Source organism: Thalassophryne amazonica, chromosome 20 (assembly GCF_902500255.1).
Source record: "Thalassophryne amazonica chromosome 20, fThaAma1.1, whole genome shotgun sequence".
In the NCBI taxonomy this organism is placed as follows: Eukaryota; Metazoa; Chordata; class Actinopteri; order Batrachoidiformes; family Batrachoididae; genus Thalassophryne; species Thalassophryne amazonica.
The window spans coordinates 30085653-30107373 of NC_047122.1; the positions used below are offsets into that span (position 1 = coordinate 30085653).

Sequence of the window (21721 nt, forward strand, 5' to 3'; positions counted from 1 at the left end):
TCTACACATTAAAACCATTCAAGACAGAGTTGTTTTTTTAATTGCAATATTTTTAATGACTTTTGGACCCAAAGACAAAACTCATAGCTTCAAGAGCTGATAAAGTGAAACAAATCAAGATGTGTTGAAGAGTAAGTCCATCAACTGACAGTGGGTGTAATTAAGGATATTCAGTTTTTACAGCAGATACTTGACTGAAGCATTCAGTGATTATTTCCTGAAACATCATTTCTGTACCATAATTCTGCTTCTGTTAACAGGAGTCACAATTCAAAAATTTTAATGCAGCTTTTCGACATAGCTCGTCCTGTTATGGAATGCGTTTAAGACACAGAAAGGTCCCACGTTTAGATTTTTAGGGAAAAGTGGAATATCTTTAATGCCATCTGTTAACGACTGCAAGTACTACGTTATTACAGTCACAACTAGCAGATTTTATAAGATACATGTTCGAATTGCTTTCTTGTACAAATCCTTTACCACTGAAATGCCCCAACAAACCCAGAGGGGGACACCCTTAGCATCCTGCAGATCCTGACTGGCTCCACTACTGTTTGTGCTGAGAAGTCAACATTCATATAACTCATGATTAAACAGCTGTTTTCATATTTGCCACAAAGTTAAATTCAGCAGGATAGCTGGAATATTAGAGAAGAAAAGCATCCCAGTTATTGGCAAAAGTCACATATGAAAAGTGCTTCCTGGCCACAGGTAACTAATTTAATTGACAAGCTCCTCCCTGTGATTGGCTGGAGGAGTGCTCCAGACAGAGCGAGCAGCCCTCTCATTGGCTTATGGAAGGAACAGCTTTAAGCCGTGATTGGCTGGTGAGGATATAGGGAAGGAGATGACACAAAGTCCAAATCTCAGTCTACAATGCGAGCTAGCTGGTGGGGGGGGTGATCCAGTCAGGTAGTATTTGCAAGGGTGGCAGCGGAGTAGCTCTATCCCGCCATCTCTGTTGCTGTGGTAACAAGTTTTGTGCCATCCCACTGCGTCTTGAACTGTTCGGGAACGGGGAGCTCGTTCTGTGAAAAGTTACAGATCTTTATGAATACTTGAACATTTTGGGTCATTTGTCAAGTGCTGTTAGATTCTGGGAAATGAGAATAATTTTGAGTCGTGACAGGATACTCACAAACTCTCCATCCTCCTTTGGTATGAGGATGTTCATCTCGGAGCTCTTGGCACTGATTATCTCACATTGCTTTGAGTCATTGCTCAGGTAGACATGGCAACCATCAGTCTTGTTGATGGAGATGGTTGGGACAGCACCCATGGCCTATACAAAGAACAAAAGAGACTATACTGGGAACAAATACAATTCTATAAACTCCTGTTGAGCTCAATTTGTGCTTAGTGAAGCAAAAGCAAGCAGACAGACACACACACTAAGTGTGCTTCCGTGTTGGGTGAACCACTGACCCGCTCACTTAAGTTAATATGACACAGGCAATGCTGCTCAAGTACACCAGCAGCAAGACAACTTGTTACCTCGCTTATGGGGTTTAAAATATTTGCCGTTTAAGTAGTTATAAAACAAAACATGCTTTGTAAAATAATATACAGACTTGTGACATACTATGAGCATCTAAAGAGATGCCACAGGCATTGTAGCTCACTTGGATGATACAAGACCTCACAGTTTCAGCTAGAAAAGTGGACATAACCAAACTCCAAAGGTTGTATAAATGTAAAAAAATAAAAAATAAAAAGACCTAGCTACCCCTGTACCAAGTTTCAGCTCAATACCTTTAAAAACCGCTGACCAATAGCTCGAGGTTGCATTTTGAAATTGGCCGCCATAGCAACCGTGTTTGACATTAGACTGAAATGCCTTGAACAAACTTTGTCATAGGATGTAACATTTATGCCAATTTTCAATTTCACTGGCTCAGCAATTTTGGCAAAGATGATGCCAAAATTTCAAAAAAAAAAAAAATCTGTCATATGTTTTTAGGCTTGTTGATTGCTACCCATGTAGCAAATTTAAGCTCAATTGCTAACATAGCTATATATGAGATTTTCAAGCTGGCCAATATGGCGGCCATATTTGAAATCAGATCAGAACACCTTGGAACAAACGTGTCCTTATGGGTAGGAACACGCACACAAGGTTTCAGTTTCACTGGCCCAACGGTTTTGGTGAAAGATGTTAACACACGCTGCCGATGAACAGGCGGCCCACGGCATAATGAACACTGAACATGTTTCATGAATTTAAAAGGTCAGTTAAAAAAAAAAAATAAAAATAGTTATGCTCATTTGTACATACCTGGATCTTGATGTCCTTGCAATTGATGACATCTATGGTGCTCACAACATCATCGAACACCAGACCCAACTTCTTACAGTTGTCTAAAGGAAATAAGTATATGAAATGTGATTTTACACAGTGCAAGATGTTTTAATTTTTCCCCACCACAATGCTAAAAACATAATTTCAAATATCTCCTTTTAATTTGTAATCTCAGTCTGAAGAGAGTTTCTTTTGAGAAAAGGTCTGTTTCATGCAGCTCTGTACAAGCGTTGCATGCAGACAATTGACCGGTATTTAAGACAAAGCAATGTCTTATTTCATCATGCCATAGGTATTAAAGGCACTGCGCTGCGGTGGTTTGAATCATATTTGTCTAATAGATTACAATTTGTTCATGTAAATGGGGAATCTTCTTCACAGACTAAAGTTAATTATGGAGTTCCACAAGGTTCTGTGCTAGGACCAATTTATTCACTTTATACATGCTTCCCTTAGGCAGTATTAGACGGTATTGCTTAAATTTTCATTGTTACGCAGATGATACCCAGCTTTATCGATCCATGAAGCCAGAGGACACACACCAATTAGCTAAACTGCAGGATTGTCTTACAGACAAAGACATGGATGACCTCTAATTTCCTGCTTTTAAACTCAGATAAAACTGAAGTTATTGTACTTGGCCCCACAAATCTTAGAAACATGGTGTCTAACCAGATCCTTACTCTGGATGGCATTACCCTGACCTCTAGTAATACTGTGAGAAATCTTGGAGTCATTTTTGATCAGGATATGTCATTCAAAGCGCATATTAAACAAATATGTAGGACTGCTTTTTTGCATTTACGCAATATCTCTAAAATCAGAAAGGTCTTGTCTCAGAGTGATGCTGAAAAACTAATTCATGCATTTATTTCCTCTAGGCTGGACTATTGTAATTCATTATTATCAGGTTGTCCTAAAAGTTCCCTAAAAAGCCTTCAGTTAATTCAAAATGCTGCAGCTAGAGTACTGACGGGGACTAGAAGGAGAGAGCATATCTCACCCATATTGGCCTCTCTTCATTGGCTTCCTGTTAATTCTAGAATAGAATTTAAAATTCTTCTTCTTACTTAAGGTTTTGAATAATCAGGTCCCATCTTATCTTAGGGACCTCGTAGTACCATATCACCCCAATAGAGCGCTTCGCTCTCAGACTGCAGGCTTACTTGTAGTTCCTAGGGTTTGTAAGAGTAGAATGGGAGGCAGAGCCTTCAGCTTTCAGGCTCCTCTCCTGTGGAACCAGCTCCCAATTCAGATCAGGGAGACAGACACCCTCTCTACTTTTAAGATTAGGCTTAAAACTTTCCTTTTTGCTAAAGCTTATAGTTAGGGCTGGATCAGGTGACCCTGAACCATCCCTTAGTTATGCTGCTATAGACGTAGACTGCTGGGGGGTTCCCATGATGCACTGTTTCTTTCTCTTTTTGCTCTGTATACACCACTCTGCATTTAATCATTAGTGATCGATCTCTGCTCCCCTCCACAGCATGTCTTTTTCCTGGGTCTCTCCCTCAGCCCCAACCAGTCCCAGCAGAAGACTGCCCCTCCCTGAGCCTGGTTCTGCTGGAGGTTTCTTCCTGTTAAAAGGGAGTTTTTCCTTCCCACTGTAGCCAAGTGCTTGCTCACAGGGGGTCGTTTTGACCGTTGGGGTTTTACATAATTATTGTATGGCCTTGCCTTACAATGTAAAGCGCCTTGGGGCAACTGTTTGTTGTGATTTGGCGCTATATAAAAAAAATTGATTGATTGATCTTACATGTAGTGTGTAACAGTGGGGGGGGGGGGGGGGGGGACACTTCAGAAGGATTTCTTGCCTCATTTTATATGATCTAGTCCAACGCATGCGGCGGTTGTGAAGATTCTTAGGTTGAAAACTGACTAATTTTAGTATTGAGCTCATGACTGGCACAAATTGTGTATGTCATTTCGTACTTACCTAATGTAATTGAGTTGACTTTGCCTTTGATCCGCAGTGTGCTCTTGTTACACTTGTAAGCATAAACGACCTGCTTCAGCTCCGTGTTCCTGATCACCAGGTCATGTGATCCTTCATAATTCTCCTGCAGAACGCACAAGAATTTTTTTGTAAAGTGGTTCAGCCCACGTAACAATTTCTGTGAATAAATCATATGAGCCAAAGTGCACAGCCTGCATGTGGGATCAATAAATTTAGCCTGATTAGGTTAATGGTTTAATTTATTACTTTGTCTAAGTTCTCATGTAGTGTGATGGCGAGAGTGAAACTGTAACGTACCACTTTCCACTTCTTTCCCTCCAACTCCAGAACAGGAGGCAGCGTGCAGGCAGGAGCTGGTGCAGCAGGTTTTGGGGAGGCAGAGAAGGGTTTTGGTCCACTGCGCATAGTAGGACCACCCTGAGCCTTCAGGGCAGGATTCTTATGGGTCTTCTGGTCATCACTCACATGCTTCAAACCTACAGATGTCATAGGAGAAGCAGAAATGTTAAACCAACAGTCACGTCAGACTGAAGTCTCCTTCCTCATAGCCTAGAAGGAGCGTTCTCTGCAGCAATCCTGTGTGCAGCACTGGAATGGTCATACTGTCACAAGTGACGCTCGCCAAGGGACTACTGTCAGCTCAGTTTACACCCCTCATTGTAACCCAAGTGATGGATCCAGATGGACGAATATGGAGTTTGTTTTATTGGATTGCCAATACAGTCAATGATTGGCTGATTTGGCAACGACACATTAGCTGAAGAGCTTTGAAAATCTACAAATGTGTGGGTTGGTTGGACATGATGTTTACAGGTATTTACTACCAATTGTTACCCATTTACTTATTAATGCTTTCAACTCAGGAAGCAAAAGTCCCATAGGCATCATGTCACTGAAGGACAACAGGAGAAAGAGCTGGGGCCTCATGTACAAAGACTAATGTGGACTTACTACTAAAAGTTGGCGTACACCAAAACCTTGAATCTGACGTAAGCACAAAAATATTCAGATGTATGAAAGTGTGTGCAGGCATGAATTCACGCACGTTCCATTTGTACATCCCACTGTACAAACTCCTCCCTGGCCACGCCCCATTTAAATATGCAATTTTAGGGAAATGAGCCCTTGGAGCAGAGATTCCCCATGATGTCACATCAGACAACATGAACACAAGAAAATTATACTTTAGATGACTAGAAATTACGTGGAGACATGCAGGGAGTTTATTCGGTACACTGTTAAACAGATTAATCAAGAAACTGGAAAAATGTTCGTGGGAGCTACGGACAGCGAGTCCGACACCCAGAACAGTGCGTGCGCTGACAGTGTGACGTTCACAACTTTGACAAATACTGAACACAGGAAGGCTAAGTTCTGCAGCTCACCATCAAGCAAAAACAACAACAAAAAAAAGACTACTACTAATAATATTTGAATGCGCACATGCCCAAATGTGTCCGCACTGGTTTACGTTCATAACAATTACAGGAATAAACTATTTTAACACAAGCAGCCCCCCCGTAGCTTGCCATGCCAGCTGCACATCACATATGATTTGAACAATGATGGAATGAAAATGTTACCCATTAACAGAAACAAACTCATGTGATGGTGCCTTTATAGCAATATGTATGCAGTTAATAGCTCCGATTCCGTCCGGGAAACCGGCTCTTTCTGCAAAATGCACTGTAATGTAGCTGGATGAGATTCGGATGATTGCATTCCACACAACTGGTGGCTCAGTGCAAGGTTGACTGGCACACGCCTGACCGATCAGCCAGCTCACACTGGAATGCTCCTGATGCCAGGAAGCCCAGCATGGTCAGCACCTGTGTGCGCACAGACAACCCCTGGCTCCACATCGTACTGCGCTCTGGGCCAGCCACAGTTCTGCGTGCATCTCCAGTCACAGTGGCCTTGGTAATCAAAATCGCTTTATGAGCCAACTATCCTCATTTGGAAATAAATCCTCACGTTCCCTGAATACACGCTCACATCAGATTGCACCATTTGCAAGGTCTTCTGATGCTAAAGCCACTGTTCATGCCATTGTACGCATCACTTAGCACATGCTTTTATATCCACACATACAACCCCTGGCAAAAATTATGGAATCACCGGCCTCGGAGGATGTTCATTCAGTTTAATTTTGTAGGAAAAAAAGCAGATCACAGACATGACACAAAACTAAAGTAATTTCAAATGTCAACTTTCTGGCTTTAAGAAACACTATAAGAAATCAAGAAAAAAAAATTGTGGCAGTCAGTAACGGTTACTTTTTTAGACCAAGCAGAGGGAAAAAAAAATATGGACTCACTCAATTCTGGAATCACCCTGTAAATTTTCATCCCCAAAACTAACACCTGCATCAAATCAGATGTGCTCGTTAGTCTGCATCTAAAAAGGAGTGATCACACCTTGGAGAGCTGTTGCACCAAGTGGACTGACATGAATCATGGCTCCAACATGAGAGATGTCAATTGAAACAAAGGAGAGGATTATCAAACTCTTAAAAGAGGGTATCACGCAATGTTGCAAAAGATGTTGGTTGTTCACACTCAGCTGTGTCTAAACTCTGGAACAAATACAAACATGGGAAGGTTGTTAAAGGCAAACATACTGGTAGACCAAGGAAGACATCAAAGCGTCAAGACAGAAAACTTAAAGCAATATGTCTCAAAAATCGAAAATGCACAACAAAACAAAGGAGGAACGAATGAGAGGAAACTGGAGTCAACGTCTGTGACCGAACTGTAAGAAACCGCCTAAAGGAAATGGGATTTACATACAGAAAAGCTAAACGAAAGCCATCATTAACACCTAAACAGAAACAAACAAGGTTACAATGGGCTAAGGAATAGCAATCGTGGGCTGTGGATGACTGGATGAAAGTTATATTCAGTGATGAATCTCGAATCTGCATTGGACAAAGTGATGATGCTGGAACTTTTCTTTGGTGCCGTTGCAATGAGATTTATAAAGATGACTGCCTGAAGAGAACATGTAAATTTCCACAGTCATTGATGATATGGGGCTGCATGTCAGGTAAAAGCACTGGGGAGATGGCTGTCATTACATCATCAATAAATTCACAAGTTTACGTTGATATTTTGGACACTTTTCTTATCCCATCAATTGAAAGGATGTTTGGGGATGATGAAATCATTTTTCAAGATGATAATGCATCTTGCCATAAAGCAATAACTGTGAAAACATTCCTTGCAAAAAGACACATAGGGTCAATGTCATGGCCTGCAAATAGTCCAGATCTTAATCCAATTGAAAATCTTTGGTGGAAGTTGAAGAAAATGGTCCATGACAAGGCTCCAACCTGTAAAGCTGATCTGGCAACAGCAATCAGAGAAAGTTGGAGCCCGATTGAAGAAGAGTACTATTTGTCACTCATTAAGTCCGCCTCAGAGACTGCAAGCTGTAATAAAAGCCAGAGGTGGTGCAACAAAATACTAGTGATGTGTTGGAGCGTTCTTTTGTTTTTCATGATTCCATCATTTTTTCCTCAGAATTGAGTGATTCCGTATTTTTTTTTCCCCTCTGCTTGGTCTAAAAAAGTAACCGTTACTGACTGCCACAATTTTTTTTCCTGATTTCTTATAGTGTTTCTTAAAGCCAGAAAGTTGCCATTTGAAATTACTTTAGTTTTGTGTCATGTCTGATCTGCTTTTTTTCTACAAAATTAAACAACTGAATGAACATCCTCCGAGGCCGGTGATTCCATAATTTTTGCCAGGGGTTGTATAATTGCAAACACGTGGTTGTGTTAAATGTTCATCAGTGTGTGATGTGCATGTCACTCTGATAACTTTTTGTTTTCACACTATTAACAGTTCCCTGCATCACCTGTACATGTCAGAGATGGCACAAAAGCTGTAGTGCGTACACCAGCCAGGATTTTTGAGTGAAGCGCCGCACATTTCCACACTCAAGTCACTTTTGATAGATCTGCACATGGACGTAGAGACGAGCACATGCCAGGTTTTAGTGCATCTGCACACTTTGTACATGAGGCCCCTGGATACTTAAATAACTGAAGACAAAAACAAGCATCCTCCGCCTTCTTTCAGACATGCAGAGTTCATTTGGAATCGTTTACACTTTAACCCGCAAACAGACATCTAATTAAGAGGGCACTCGGTTATGCTGTTTTTGGTGTTGTCCCTTGCTTGAGTTCTCCTGGAAAGAGGCAGCACTAACTGTCTAATGCTGGGTTTTCATACGAGTGCAATATTCACATACTGCTGATGGCGATACCCATAACTAAATCTCACTAGTAAAAACACCCTTAGAAAATAAAGATGTTGAGGATGTGACGGTCTAGTGGTTAAGCAGTGGGCTTCAGACCAGGGGATCCTCAGTTCAAACCCCAGTCTGGCTGGACAATCACTGCGGAGCCTTGGGCAAGGTCCTTAATCCCCAAGTTGCTCTTTGTGTGTACTGAGCGACTTGCATGGCAGCACCCTGACATCAGTGTGCAGTGACAGAAGTGGGCCATGGGGAAGAAGAAGAGTTAAATTCTCATCTGAATGCTAACGGCGTTAACATTTTTAGCAGATGGAAGTGTCACCTGTTAGCTCCACTTAATGTACCATTACTGGAGGAAAAACACAGCTCATGACTTAATGTCCACAGCAAAGTAAACAGTTAGGGGAAAAACAGCACAGTCCACAAAAATATGACTTTATAAACTCTTAAAACCCAAAACAAAGGCAGCCTTCTTTGGAAATTATTGACAGCTGTCAAACCAAAACGGTGCATTACCGCCACCGTTTGGGTGTGGAACTGAAATGAATGGACTGACGTATTTTGTCAAAAATAACCCAGAAACGTTCACCACGTGAGTAAAAACCCTGATTTGCGGTCATTTCCAGAAGACTTTCATTGCTGGTGTGTGTGTGTCTGAAGCATTATTTTAAAGCAGTTTGAGCTTCTGATCCAGATGAAAAAGCACTAAATCCAGTCCATATACCATAAATACTGACTTTAGCAAAACTGTCCTGCTGCTGCCCTCTTTGTCAGCATTATTAAAACTCTTACATCTTCTATAATGGATGGCCTACTCCATACAACGCCAACCAGAAATGGTAGAAAATGGTGTGCTTATTTAATCCATTAGAGCTCTCATTACTACTGTTATATACTCAATGCAATGTTTTATTTGAAGTGAGGTCAACGTGCCTCAATTTACTGATCACCCCATAACCTCAAGCTTATCTTAATTTTTTATTTGCCTTTTGACAATGGGAAGGAAAAGAGACTTGTTACTGAAGAGTAACCTTTAAAAGTGACCATCTTGGCAAAAAGAAGCAAAATTATATTTAATATCGTCTCTGCATAAAGACCTCTTTACCTGAAGTGGAAACATGTCTCAAACCTCTCTCAATGTGCAAATACATGTAATATTTTCTTTCTTTTTGTAGAATACGGCTGTATACCTTTGGTGATAGCTGCCCCTTGGTTGATGGACGCAAACAAAGCATTCCGATCAGGACCAGAATCACTAGCACCACTTTCACAGACTGCCATGGGGGGAGGTGGTGGACCGGGGGGAGGTGGTGCACAGGGGGGTGGCGGTACACAGCCAACAGCAGGAGCTGCAGAGGCCACACAACCCTGAAACACATGCATTCAGTTTGAAAACTTGAACTACATCACATTTTCCACAGAGACCAGAGAATGAGAAAAACTAGACAAAGAGCAAGAAAAACAGGATAACCAGTCAAACACTGACTCACGCTCTTGTTCCAGACCAGCCCAACAGTGTGGTAGTCTTTAATGTAGTTCTGCATTTCAGTCCAGATGCTGTTAAAGGCCTTCACCCAATCCACATGAGTCTTATCTCTGAAGACAAATCACAAAGCAAGAGTTAGGGGCAGCATTTCATTTGATACTTAAAATTTATACATGCAAATTCTTGTCCTTTTGATAAAGACCCTCCAGGGACAAAGAGAAACTTTCATTGTTAACTGCTTAAGGCCCTTTCACACCGGGCCTGCTTCAAGTTGCATCGTGACGACACCAAGTTGATGCAACCTAACGCCACAATACTGTGAGGGATGGAAAGGGCGACGGGAAAGAGACGCAAAAAATTAAACAGGTTTAATGTTTTCGGTGTCAAGCACAGGATGCAGAAAGGAAGTTTTCTCAAGTTGAGGCAACTTAACACAACTGGATGCTATACCCATATAATATAACGCTACCCAACGCCAATTTATGATTCCTGCTGTGCTCCATTGTTGCTGAGCTATAAATCACACAGGAGTGTTGGTGAACTTTTTAACACCGTTTACACAATACAGTAAAACTATACCGCTGAAAGAGCACATGTGAACAATTAAAAGAAAAAAAAAATGCTCATTGCAGCCTGGCTGCAGGTCCTCGCATTCACCTCAAATTCTCACAATAAGCGAAGTGCGCATCGCACAGGGGCAAAAATCACCGCTACCACACTCACACTGCTCCCATTGAATTTCGTATACAGTAGCATTAGCGGACTGTAAAAGTTAAGGCTTTTACAAGGATTGTTTCAAAGGCTTTAAGCCTTAAGCAACACATACAATAATGACAGGGGCGTACTGTGCTGTTTTCAAATGCTCGAACGGAATTCATAGGCTTGAAAGTTGGCTGAAAACACACGATTGCAAAGCTCTGCGGAGTCCAAACAAAGACGGAAAGAAGAAATGTGGTCGTAAACCTCCATTCATTCTACACAATTTCGCCACAGAAAAGAAAGATCCAGACGGACGTAAAAGACGGACTAAAATAAGTTTCTTGCACACATTTATTTTGTCAACATCCTGAAACCGTGCCGCCGTTTTCGTGCGTCGGCGTATGACTAATGTCGCGCCATGAATGACGTGGCGCATAATATTGTAAAATTGACATGTTCTATAAACGAACTGCATGCATGCACATATCACTGTATGTCTGTCAACTTATCAAAACAAACGTGACACCAAAGAGGTTATATGAACTCACCGACATTGTCGTCATTATGAAGCCGGTGGAGTAGCGATTTCTCATCCCTGCTTAGCAACTATTCTGCAATATCCACAGTTTCAGTCTCTGGACTTCGTCTAACCATCCGTCAGTTGCCTTCAAGGGGTCAGAAATTTGTCTCCAACTATCAACAAGTACTGGTCATTTGACAGCAACGCGCGCTTCCTCCTCCGTCGGCACCAACGGTACTTTCTGTACAGATGCAGCACACGCAAGCACAGCTAGCTCTTCTTTCCATTTCTGTCCACTGCCGTACGTAGTCCTGGTTTTAACAGGCAATCTGCGGAGCTTACAAAAACACTTTAAATCGTCAACTTTCCAGTGGTTGAAATGATCCAAATCACAGCACTCCTCGCTGCTTTCCGCCGCCATAGCTTGTGGGTTGGTAGCTGAAAAATTTAGCCTACCCATAATGCACGGCGCAGGCTGAGATGTGCACTTCGCTTATTGTGTTACATAAAGTCCATTAAGTTCTGCTCACAGACTGATTGCCAGTGACAGGACATGTCCACATCCAGTATAACTCCTCACGGAGAACATCACGTCCACTCATGGACGGTTTGTGTGAACGCCGGCTGCAGCTCCGCAATCACAGGAAGAAATATAAACTGAGAAATCAGTGTGCACACCTGCTCATTACAGCCTGGCTGCAGCTCCTCAGCACCCTCGCCTCCTCAAGCTTCTTGCCCCTGCTGCGCGCAACTGACGCAGACATTCCTGTGTTAGATACGCAGCATACACAACTCGAAGCAGGCCCGGTGTGAAAGGGGCTTTAGAGTAACATTATTAATGGATAACTCTGGAATGTCACCCTTTAAAATTCACAAACCCAAGCAAACAAACTCCCCTGTGCAGCTGTTTGGTATTAATGTGCAAAGTGCTACATTCATAATGTTAATGGTTTTAGTCTTCTCGTTGGCACACATGCACTGGTATCAGGTCTACTGGAGTCCAGGTGCGCAGTGGGATGTTATGTACTGACCAAATAAAACTGCAAATTTGTAAATGGTAATGAAACAAACTACACATTTGAAGCATCAAATTCTAATGCTTTTAGTAGATAATTTGCCAAAATTTTATGTGCACGATATTTAGGCTCATCTTCCATCATCTGCCAACCACCATCTTTGAAATAAATTGCAAAAATATTTGACGTTACATAAATTACATAATTTAGTCAGTGTCAGGACAATAGTGCTGATGTCAAACAAATATCTTACTTTTCCTTGTAATCCTTGAGGACACGGTTGGTGTAGAACATGCTGGCATCCTGAAATTCTTTAACGTAGGGGACTGGCTTAGGAGACTTACACAAAGACAAGAATAAATTAATTTTAAAAAGTTAACTGCATCCATGTCAGATCTCTTTATATACACAACACTAATAGAGGAATGGACTAATATATATATATATATATGCGCTCAAGTTTAAGGCACACTTCTTTGACTTATTTTAGAGAAAGTGAGTGATCATGGCAGCACATGATCAAGCCCTAAGCACCAGATCCATAGTGGCAGGAGTCTACCACAGCCAACAGGACCAAAGTTGCAGGCTGTGCAAATGAGCCCCAGCAGGATGCAAGCCACAATCATGTACTGGAACATCTGTGCCGCATATGGATTACAGGTCCCCATGTCCCGATGGGGGGTGAGAACAACAGGATGAAGGACCTATGGAACTTCAAATTCCAGACAGACGAGCAGCTGCTGAGTAACCAACTAGACAGAGTGGTGGTTGACAAAGGAAAGGAAACTGCAGTCGTTATCGATGTGGCAATCCCAGCTGTCAGCAACATAAGAAAGAAGGAACACAAAATTGAGAAGTACCAAGGCTCGAAGGAGCAACTGGAGCAGACGTGGAAGGTAGAGTCCAAAGTGGTCCCAGAGGTAATAGGAGTACAAGGAGCTGTAACCCACCAAATTGAAAGAGTGGCTCCAGCAGATTTCAGGCACAACATCAGAGGTCTGTCCAGAACAGTGCAGTCCGAGAGTCAAACTCTCAGACCTCTGGAAGAGGACCTGAGCTTGAGGAACACTTATACCACCCTCCATGGGGGAAATCAGGGTGTGTGTATATATTATTTATATATCCACACACATACACAGGTGCAATGAGAAAGCCTACAGTGAGAAAAAGAAAGGATTGCAGAGGGGTGGGACCAGAATTTGCTTGGAGTTCAGAGGGTTAACTGTCTAAACATTGCTATGCAAGCCAAGAAACTATCAGTGTTGTTCAGATACTGATGGCAGACTGAAAGAGAGTCTTGTTTCTGGTCTTTTTCTCGCCCACATACACACAGTACAATGTCGCTGACACAAAACTGCACTGTTGAAAAGCTCCCTGCCCAAATCTTACCACGGCAACCCAACCAAGGGCGGGCACACTCTCGCTGACAGCAGACAGGTGGTTGAAGAACTCTGAGGAACGATTTTTCTCACGAAACTCCTGCATCTGTGTGATGGATTTCCCTATTGGCTTGATAAGACGTTGCAAAACATCCTGAAGAGGAAATGGATGACAGTTTGAGACAGTTAAATTTAGTTGTACAAGCACTAAAACAAAAAAGACTTCACAATAAATCAAAAAAAGTGTGGGGGGGGATTATTCCTTGAACCATGCCTTATACCTTCAACAATTGTCGATGGGATCATCTTAATTAAAATAACATCCTTGGGCATTTGTAGAAATTTACAGAAGTGATTAACCAATGTGCTTTTCTGAGAGAGAAACATTCTCACACTGACAATTCTGAAATGCATTTAACTCACATCAGTTGGTTTTTGGCTAGTGGAAGCTGTGACGAGGATTTGTCTCTCACGGGAAAAAGCCTCCTTCATCAGGTCCGCCTAAGAAGGGGAGGAAGAGACATTTTGGCAATTTTAGGTAAGAAAAGCAAGCTCATCTCTGCATCCTTTAGTGTTCCGCATGAATTAAACATTTTACAACAAAGTCTCTAAATAACTTTTTCCCCCTAGAGTCTCAATGCTTTTATCATCTTTGCAGGTTTTCTTTAACCAAGTTCTGTAAACTGAAATTCCTACAATTTACAGAACTGATGAACTCCAAAGCTGCTTGAAAGATAGTAAATAAAGATCACGTGGGTATGCTTTTGGGAAAAACAGTAACACAGGCCTATGTATGCTTTGTAATTAGTCACATTTAGTTGGTAAATTCTACTTTGTGTGTAACATTGTTGCATACATGTTTTTGAACATCACCGCCAATCTTCTGGCTGAGTGAGCAGTATTGAGTCACCGGACCACTGATGATCCCATCAAAGGCCTCCACATACTCGGACACAGCTGCAGAGGAAGAGAAGAGGCCGAGAACATACGTTAAAATGCTGGAGGGGTACAGAAGCGTAAACTAAAGGAGATACTGTTACTATTTGTTGCATAGCCAAAGCTAAACAACTGAAAACATTTCAAAAATACAAATGAACGTTTTAAGTATCAATACAGCCTCAGGACGTACAACTTAATTGAATATTCAGATCAGTTTGTCATTCTATGAAATACCAACTGCAAACTCTGATGAGGACAAGTTTAAGACATTCCATGCCTTGAACTTGTCAATGAAAAACTGGGGGCAAACGGTCAGGTGGCCAGTCATCTTTGAGAAGCAGATGTGCCAGTTTGAAACTTTCATGTGCATGTTTGCACTTTAAATAAACAAAGCATAAGATAGTTGATTTTCATACTCGGGCTAAGGCTGGTAATCCACACTTTAACAGCTGAACAATCATTTGAAGTAGATAGCTATCCTTTCAGATCGATACCAGAAATCTTATTTTGTGGATAGAATTTTTCCAGAATTACCTTCTCCAGTGCTGCCACCGAGGGCTGGCAGGGTTTCTAAACGACCCACCACTGCTTCCAGCCGCTGCACCAGACTCTCCAACTCTGCCATACCTGTTAGACTGAGAAGATCGGAGGCAAACGAGAAGCATCAAATTAAAATGAGGAACTGACGGCAAGCATCTTGTCATGTTTGACCAGAGCCAGGAAGTAGCAGTGCCATAAAGGAAATGCTTGTTCAAGAGTCAAAATGCAGTCAAGCTGATAAGACCCCAGAATGCTAACCTGAAATTTTTTTCTCCTTGCATACAATTGACAATCGAAACTATTAATGTTTCCTAAAAACAGAAAGTTACATTTCATTTACAAGTCTAAAAACAGATAGCCGTGTACGACGTAGCAGGATAAAAGGACAATAGCTCCGAATGCCAAGTCCACAGATTTGACCCCTCAAAATAAACCACCCATGTGAAATCCTAAGATGAACATGAAGTTTTATACAGCGTGCACAGATTTTTAGCAACTAATGAAGATGAATAAGGCAATGACATTCCCTGTTACAGAATTTACTTATGGGAATAATCAAAGTCAATGTACAGAATTTTAATTATGCATAAGCGGTAGTCAAACCTGATGACCAGGTAATCCCAGGAGAAATACTGGAAAGAAACTCATTAGCTACACCTCCCTCAAGTGATAACCTACAATGACCCCTATTAAAACCAATTCTACATTAGATCCAATTTTTTTTTTTTTTTTTTTTTTTTTCTTTTTCTTTTTTAAGAGAGGAACACACCAACAATGGTGACTGCTGGTAAGCAGGCTGGGACTTGCTGAACAAGGAATGTCAATTACTACATTCAGGTAAAATTCTTTGCCGAGCTTCGACCTGCTCAGACTGCCCAACCCTGTCACAAACTTTGACACAGATGCTGAACTGCAGCACAGGAAAGCAGCAAGGATTCCATCCAATGTGCTAAAAAGCAGCATTAGTGCCAACATTTTTGAAATTACAATCCAACTAAAATTACAATCCCAGTTATGCATAATCCCACAAAGATTATTAATACACACCTAAAAGGACAAATTATAAATAAAAATATACATAACTATAACCTCAAATTGCTTTTAACTGCACAGTCTCCAGTGCCCTGTACCCGTGAACAGATGCAGACCACTCACCAATGAACCCAGATTTTTCATGTACCGGTCACGCTAACATTTTTTGTTTTTTTGTTTTTTTGAACAAAACTGAAATCAGATTTTATGTTGCATCGAGAACATAATCAATATACAGATCATAAAAAACCTGGAGTTCTACACAAGATCCAGTGAGATGGGTCAGCACATCTGAGCAACTAAAATTAGTTTAAATTTTGCAGTAGCAAGTGAAGCAAAAATTAGCTTTCTTGGTTATACCAACACTACAGAAAGCATGGGTTTTACTAAATGTTCTACATTATTCAATTAAAACAAGTAGAGGGATGCAACAATTCCATAATTTATAGTAGGTGGAAAGTTGCTAAAAGGTCTAATAATGGAAGAGTAAGATGCAGCAATTCTGCTGCAGAGTGGAGCGATATCTTCCGACAAAGCATGATGAAGGGCAAGCTTGTACTGGCCACATTTCGTATAGCCTACTAAAAATGGTTTTAATATAACTGCTGTAGTTTAGGCAGTAGTGTCTAATGTCACCTTTAAATAAATGCATTTTGACACCAAGTTTTAAATTTACCACCAACTACTTTCAGAAAAATAGAATTTTCATTCCACTAACACCATTAAAAACAGCCATATAAAACTGCAAAGTTTTGTCGAAGGATGATCAAGCTTCATTTGTTTATTCCACTCAGAAGATACAGATCAGCTCCCAAATCTCATCACTCGTTTCCCCAAACATCCTAGCTCAGCCCTTTTTTTTGTAATTAAATACACACAACTCCACCCATAGATCTGAGTCAAGCTGTTTACACACAGAAGAAGTAAAGCCCATGAGTATTTCACCAAATCAAGATAGTGGATTAAACAGTGATTTTCTGTTTCCCGATGTCACGTACCGAGCACATACTCATTTCCGAGCATGTATTTAAGGCTACTGTGCACATTTGAAACTCATCATGGTGGCAAAATCTAAATATTAGCTGTACGTTCTCAGCAAGTTTTGTTCTGAATTTACCACACTATCAGAAAGGTTAAGTCCTGTGTTTGGTCACTATTAGTCCCCGAATCATAATGTTGCATTCAAGGCTTCTAATTTTTGTGGTTCAACTTCGACTGTCCCTTTTTTGGTAACTAATGATTGTGTTACTGTATTTACAGCTTCCACAAAAATGTACAATTGGCATTTTTTCCATATTCAAATGCAGCAACACCCACATTTTTTTTTTTCAACTGAGCAACCAAGCATGGCACTAGTTGCTAATGTGTTGGTGGCATGAAGAACAAGTTGAACACCCAACGCTGACTTTTTTCTTTTTTTAAACAGCACGCCTGTGCACAGGTACACGCTCAGAATGGGGTAAGCTGAAAATGCTACACCAGGTAAATTTCACCATAACTCAGTTTCATAAAGACAGCAATGCATGAGTTACCATACAGACAATTCTGTTATCCTGCTCCAGACCAGGATAACAGCCAAGCTTGATTAATCCAGGTACCTTTTCTGTTCAGTCAGCGTGATTACATAATCTGCTTAATTATCATTAACCCATCCCAAAATACCACAACCACTTATTACAGTCAGTGAAATACTGCATGCGTGTTATTAACCATTACTATATACAGCAGTTATTGTTCATTACATTGTGTTCATATAGTTGTATTAAAATTTTGATAAAATGGTAAGTCAAATCTGAGAGCAAGTGATAATGCTGCATCCACAACACCAAGGAACCACCTTGGGTCCTGGATGGCAACCACCTAGGCAGACAAGCAGCCATAAAATGATAAATGGAAAGGAAAAAAAAAAACTTCAGATATCTGAAATGATAAAGTCATACATCTGCAAGAAAAGAAACTAAATATTCTGAGATTAAGTCTCACACTTTAAAGAAAAACAGTGTCATCAAGGAACCTCATCACAACAGACTGTTGCAGCACTTGAGTTACAGAAATTCCTTGCATGCATGCATCTCTAGTATCAATTCAGCAGGAGCTTTTATTTTTGCTTAGCTTCCCTATTAAGGTTTTATCTACAGCTGTTGCTCATTGGGTTTAAAGTACTGCAGCTGCTTTTGCACTGACTGACCTCATGTCCTGACTATGTGCACCTGGTTTGACAGTCACACCTCAGCCTGACTTGACCACCGTGAAACATCAAGTCAGACTGCACAAGCCTGGCTCTCTCATCCTGGAAGTGTTACATCTACATTTGTGAAAAATACATTAATCCCCGGCATACAAAAAAATTCAAGTTACAATGAAAAAAGTATATGATTTCACAATATCTCTGTAGAAGGGAGGACAGGTAATAAACCAGAATCCTAATATTCAAAAATTCTCTTAAGACTAAGCATGCATGCAATAGTGTTTGTTGTTTCTGAATCAGGAAATGGTGTAAAATTTCACCATTCTGTGTTGGTATTACAAGACTGAAACCTAAGTAAGCACTGCTGTAGAGCCCAAAGCTGTGGTAGCTGACAAAGTGAAACGGTTAGAACTTTTCAGCTGCTGAAGACTGTTTGGCTGCCTGTTTCTTTTACCATATTGCTAATTCAAAGAAGCTACAAATTAATTAAAATGTAAAATTGATTATAGCAAGGCAATCACCATCCTTGATCAAAACACCTAAATGTTCTAACTGTCAAATTCACTTACGAAAACCAGCTCCAGCATGTTCCTGCTTCTGGTTTAAGTATGAGTCAACAAAAACACAGAGGGTGTGAGCCTTTGAGGTGTATGTGGCGTTATTGCCCACCAAAACAGGCAGAAGGTTGAAGAGGCATTACAATACAATAAACTAGTCTAGAATTACACTTCTACTTCTATCAATTACAATATTATGGTTTTTACAAAGGGCTGTAGTGATAAGTTTGATACTGCAATTTGTCAAAACAGACATGACAATTTAATAAAAACTAGTTCAAAAAGTGCTTTTTACCTGGATTACATCTATACTGTAAATTAAAGAAGTCATATTAGGGAGGTCACAGAAGTTCCACTAGCACATTATACTCAGAATGTTGTGGTGACAATCCTCAAAGTTCCAAAATTGCATGAACGTGCATATATGGTCTATCCCACTTCAAGCAAAACTCATGTCTAAAAAGTCTCGTTTTAGTGTTCTGTAACACTGATTATATGTGAACAATAATTTGCTCTCCGAGACAGTCACTAAACTGATTTCCACCTAAAACCTGACCCAGACACATTTTGTCATTGATGACTGTAGCCTAGGCTTGTAACCAAACAGCAAATTCCAGACTGTACACCTACCTTACTAAATCCGACCCTTGAATAGCAAGGCAGCAACTTGATGAACCACAGCAGATCCACACAATAAAAATGCCAGTGTTCAATTTTTTTTGGTGATGCACATAATATAAACAAAGCTCCAATATCTAAGTCAATTAAAAACTAAATGCACCACAGTAAAATCAAATAAAATACATTGTGAGACCAACACAAACTAGAGACCTAAGGTGACAAGTAGATGTCTTTGGTACCAGCTCTCTTTGGAGGATTGTTGTGCATCAGTGGAATGACTGTCCCCCCCCCAAAAAAAACTACTTTGGTAGACTGTTAAATTTAAGGTCTCACAATGATACAACACAGGATACACTAGGGTCACCCTGAAGACCAGGACTTTTGTTGTTCTGCATAGGTATCAGCTTTGCCAAAACATCTCTCCTGCATAAACTCTTACCAGATCTCTCAAATCTCACAAAGTTGAAGAACCAGAGACATGAATGTAATTGCAGAGATAAGTGAATCTCTACAAGTTTGACAATCACAAACCCAGACACTCAAGACTCCTCACTCAGCTTCTCAAGTGCTGCAATCAGAGCATCCATTGTTTCCTCCAACAAGAAAAAGCCATTTGCGTTTCATCGACCTACTTTTAAGGACATATAGCAACAACGCACTGCATGAGGAAGCAGGGAGACTGAAGTAGGTTATGTAGGTCGTATGTGAGGGAGTGAGTGTGTGTGTGTGTGTCTGCCTGGGGGCAGGTGCAAACCAGTGCATGTAATCCTGAAAATCGAGAGACATTTGAGTGAGACAAGCTTTGACGCGGTAGCGGACCTTTCGCCGAGTCGTGCAGTGGACTTTTGCCTGCAATAAAGCTCAAATTGCTGGAGGTAATGCAATCATCGGGCTTGCAGACAGCCAAGATGCTAACCAGGAAGCAGCTAGCAAAGCCGGTGGGTTTTGTGCAGAATTCTGTGTCCCTGGCTGATTCCGTTCCTTTAACGCAAAAAAAAAAAAAAAAAAAAAAAAAAGCACGTGTTTTTTTTTTGTTGTTTGTTTTTTTACCCGAGTGTTCCTTCTCCATTGTTCCTGTCAGAGAACGTTCTCTATATTGTCAAACATTAGCTTTGACGTGACGTTAACATTCCGCCAGGTGCACAAAATTCACCACAACACCATCAGCCAGCAGGAGAGCAAACGTCCATTAGCTAAAATAACACACACCCTGACTGATTTTGTTTCATAGACAATAAATTAGTACTAGAGTGCCGTTAACGCTTTATTTTTTTATGCGTCTGCAGTCTGTTGAGGCATTTCCTGATTTTTTTTTTTTTTTTTTTAAACACACACCCTCCCCGTTAGCTAATGCCACACTACTCTTACGGGGGGAAATTTTTTTTACACGAAACACAGGAAAATAACATTTTTTTAAACATGCACATCTGTCAGTGTAGCTTGTTTGTAGATAATATTTAACGCGGCTATTCGTACGTGGCCGTATTAAGGATTCTGTGCAGCTCCGCTGCCTCTTTCAGTTCTTTCCAAAAAGAAAGAAAACATCAAATTGAGCTACAAACCCCAAACGCAATCCTCTTACCTACAAACTCGAACACGGAATGATTTTTGGAGTTTAACGGGCTCCTTTTATGCAACGAGCGTGTGAACACCGTCTCAGCTCCGGCGGCTTCTTCTCTTCCTGGATCGAGTGACTTTTTACCCAGCATCCACCGCGCCGCGTTACCGCCCTTTTCGCCCAACTCCTTTCCCATATAAGGAATGAGAGGCAGCAAAAATGAGGAAAAAAAGGCACTATTTCTTTTCTGAAAACAAACAAAAGTTAATTGTGAGATAGCAAGATTACAGTTTATGATAAAGCTAGTCGTAATTATCATAGTCAAAATTAGTCCGAAGTTGTATGAGATACTAAGTACCTCATACTTACTCTCATGCAGACACTTTACTATTTTTAATTAACGATATTGTATTGTAAATGTCATGAATGCCAAAAAATCTAATCAAATAAAGAAATATCAGTTACCTTAGTTTGTTTTCACATAATTATAGTATTCTCAGGCACAATTATGATACAAAGTCACTGTGATGACATCAAATAAGGTTTCACTGTAAATGAGATATTAACTCAGAATGGACACAAACCCTCATAATTTGTATACAGTCACATTAATGACATACTGAATCAGTTTCTCAGATTTGTGACTCATAATTAAGATAGTGTAAATTAT

At 40.7% G+C, this 21721-nt stretch overlaps 1 protein-coding gene across 2 annotated transcripts; it reads right to left on the reverse strand.

Annotated features, from left to right (window-relative positions):
• Window positions 1-41: 41 nt before the first annotated feature.
• cap1 (CAP, adenylate cyclase-associated protein 1 (yeast)) lies at window positions 42-21212 on the reverse strand. 2 transcript variants are annotated; one of them, XM_034160455.1, is made up of 13 exons: window positions 21076-21212; window positions 15090-15190; window positions 14473-14573; window positions 14040-14117; window positions 13627-13770; window positions 12491-12576; window positions 10007-10112; window positions 9707-9884; window positions 4554-4732; window positions 4236-4359; window positions 2276-2358; window positions 1139-1282; window positions 42-1028 (listed from the first exon to the last, which is right to left on the reverse strand). In XM_034160455.1, the coding sequence occupies exons 2-13, from the start codon at window positions 15178-15180 to the stop codon at window positions 945-947; spliced, it is 1398 nt and encodes a 465-aa protein (XP_034016346.1). In that variant the 5' UTR covers window positions 15181-15190; window positions 21076-21212; the 3' UTR covers window positions 42-944. The 2 variants fall into 2 exon arrangements, with proteins under 2 accessions (XP_034016346.1, XP_034016345.1); XM_034160454.1 differs by having other exon boundaries at window positions 15090-15182; window positions 21076-21200.
• Window positions 21213-21721: the final 509 nt, after the last annotated feature.

What these genes read in the sequence shown, in the direction of transcription:
- cap1 (XM_034160455.1), bottom strand. Translation starts at nt 15,180, where the DNA reads ATGGCAGAGTTGGAGAGTCTGGTGCAGCGGCTGGAAGCAGTGGTGGGT. An exon ending in CCCTTGGTTGGGTTGCCGTG is followed by an intron (nt 12,577 to 13,626) that starts GTAAGATTTGGG and finishes TCTTTGTGTAAG; the next exon opens with TCTCCTAAGCCAGTCCCCTA. An exon ending in CAAAGGAGGATGGAGAGTTT is followed by an intron (nt 1,029 to 1,138) that starts GTGAGTATCCTG and finishes AACTTTTCACAG; the next exon opens with AACGAGCTCCCCGTTCCCGA.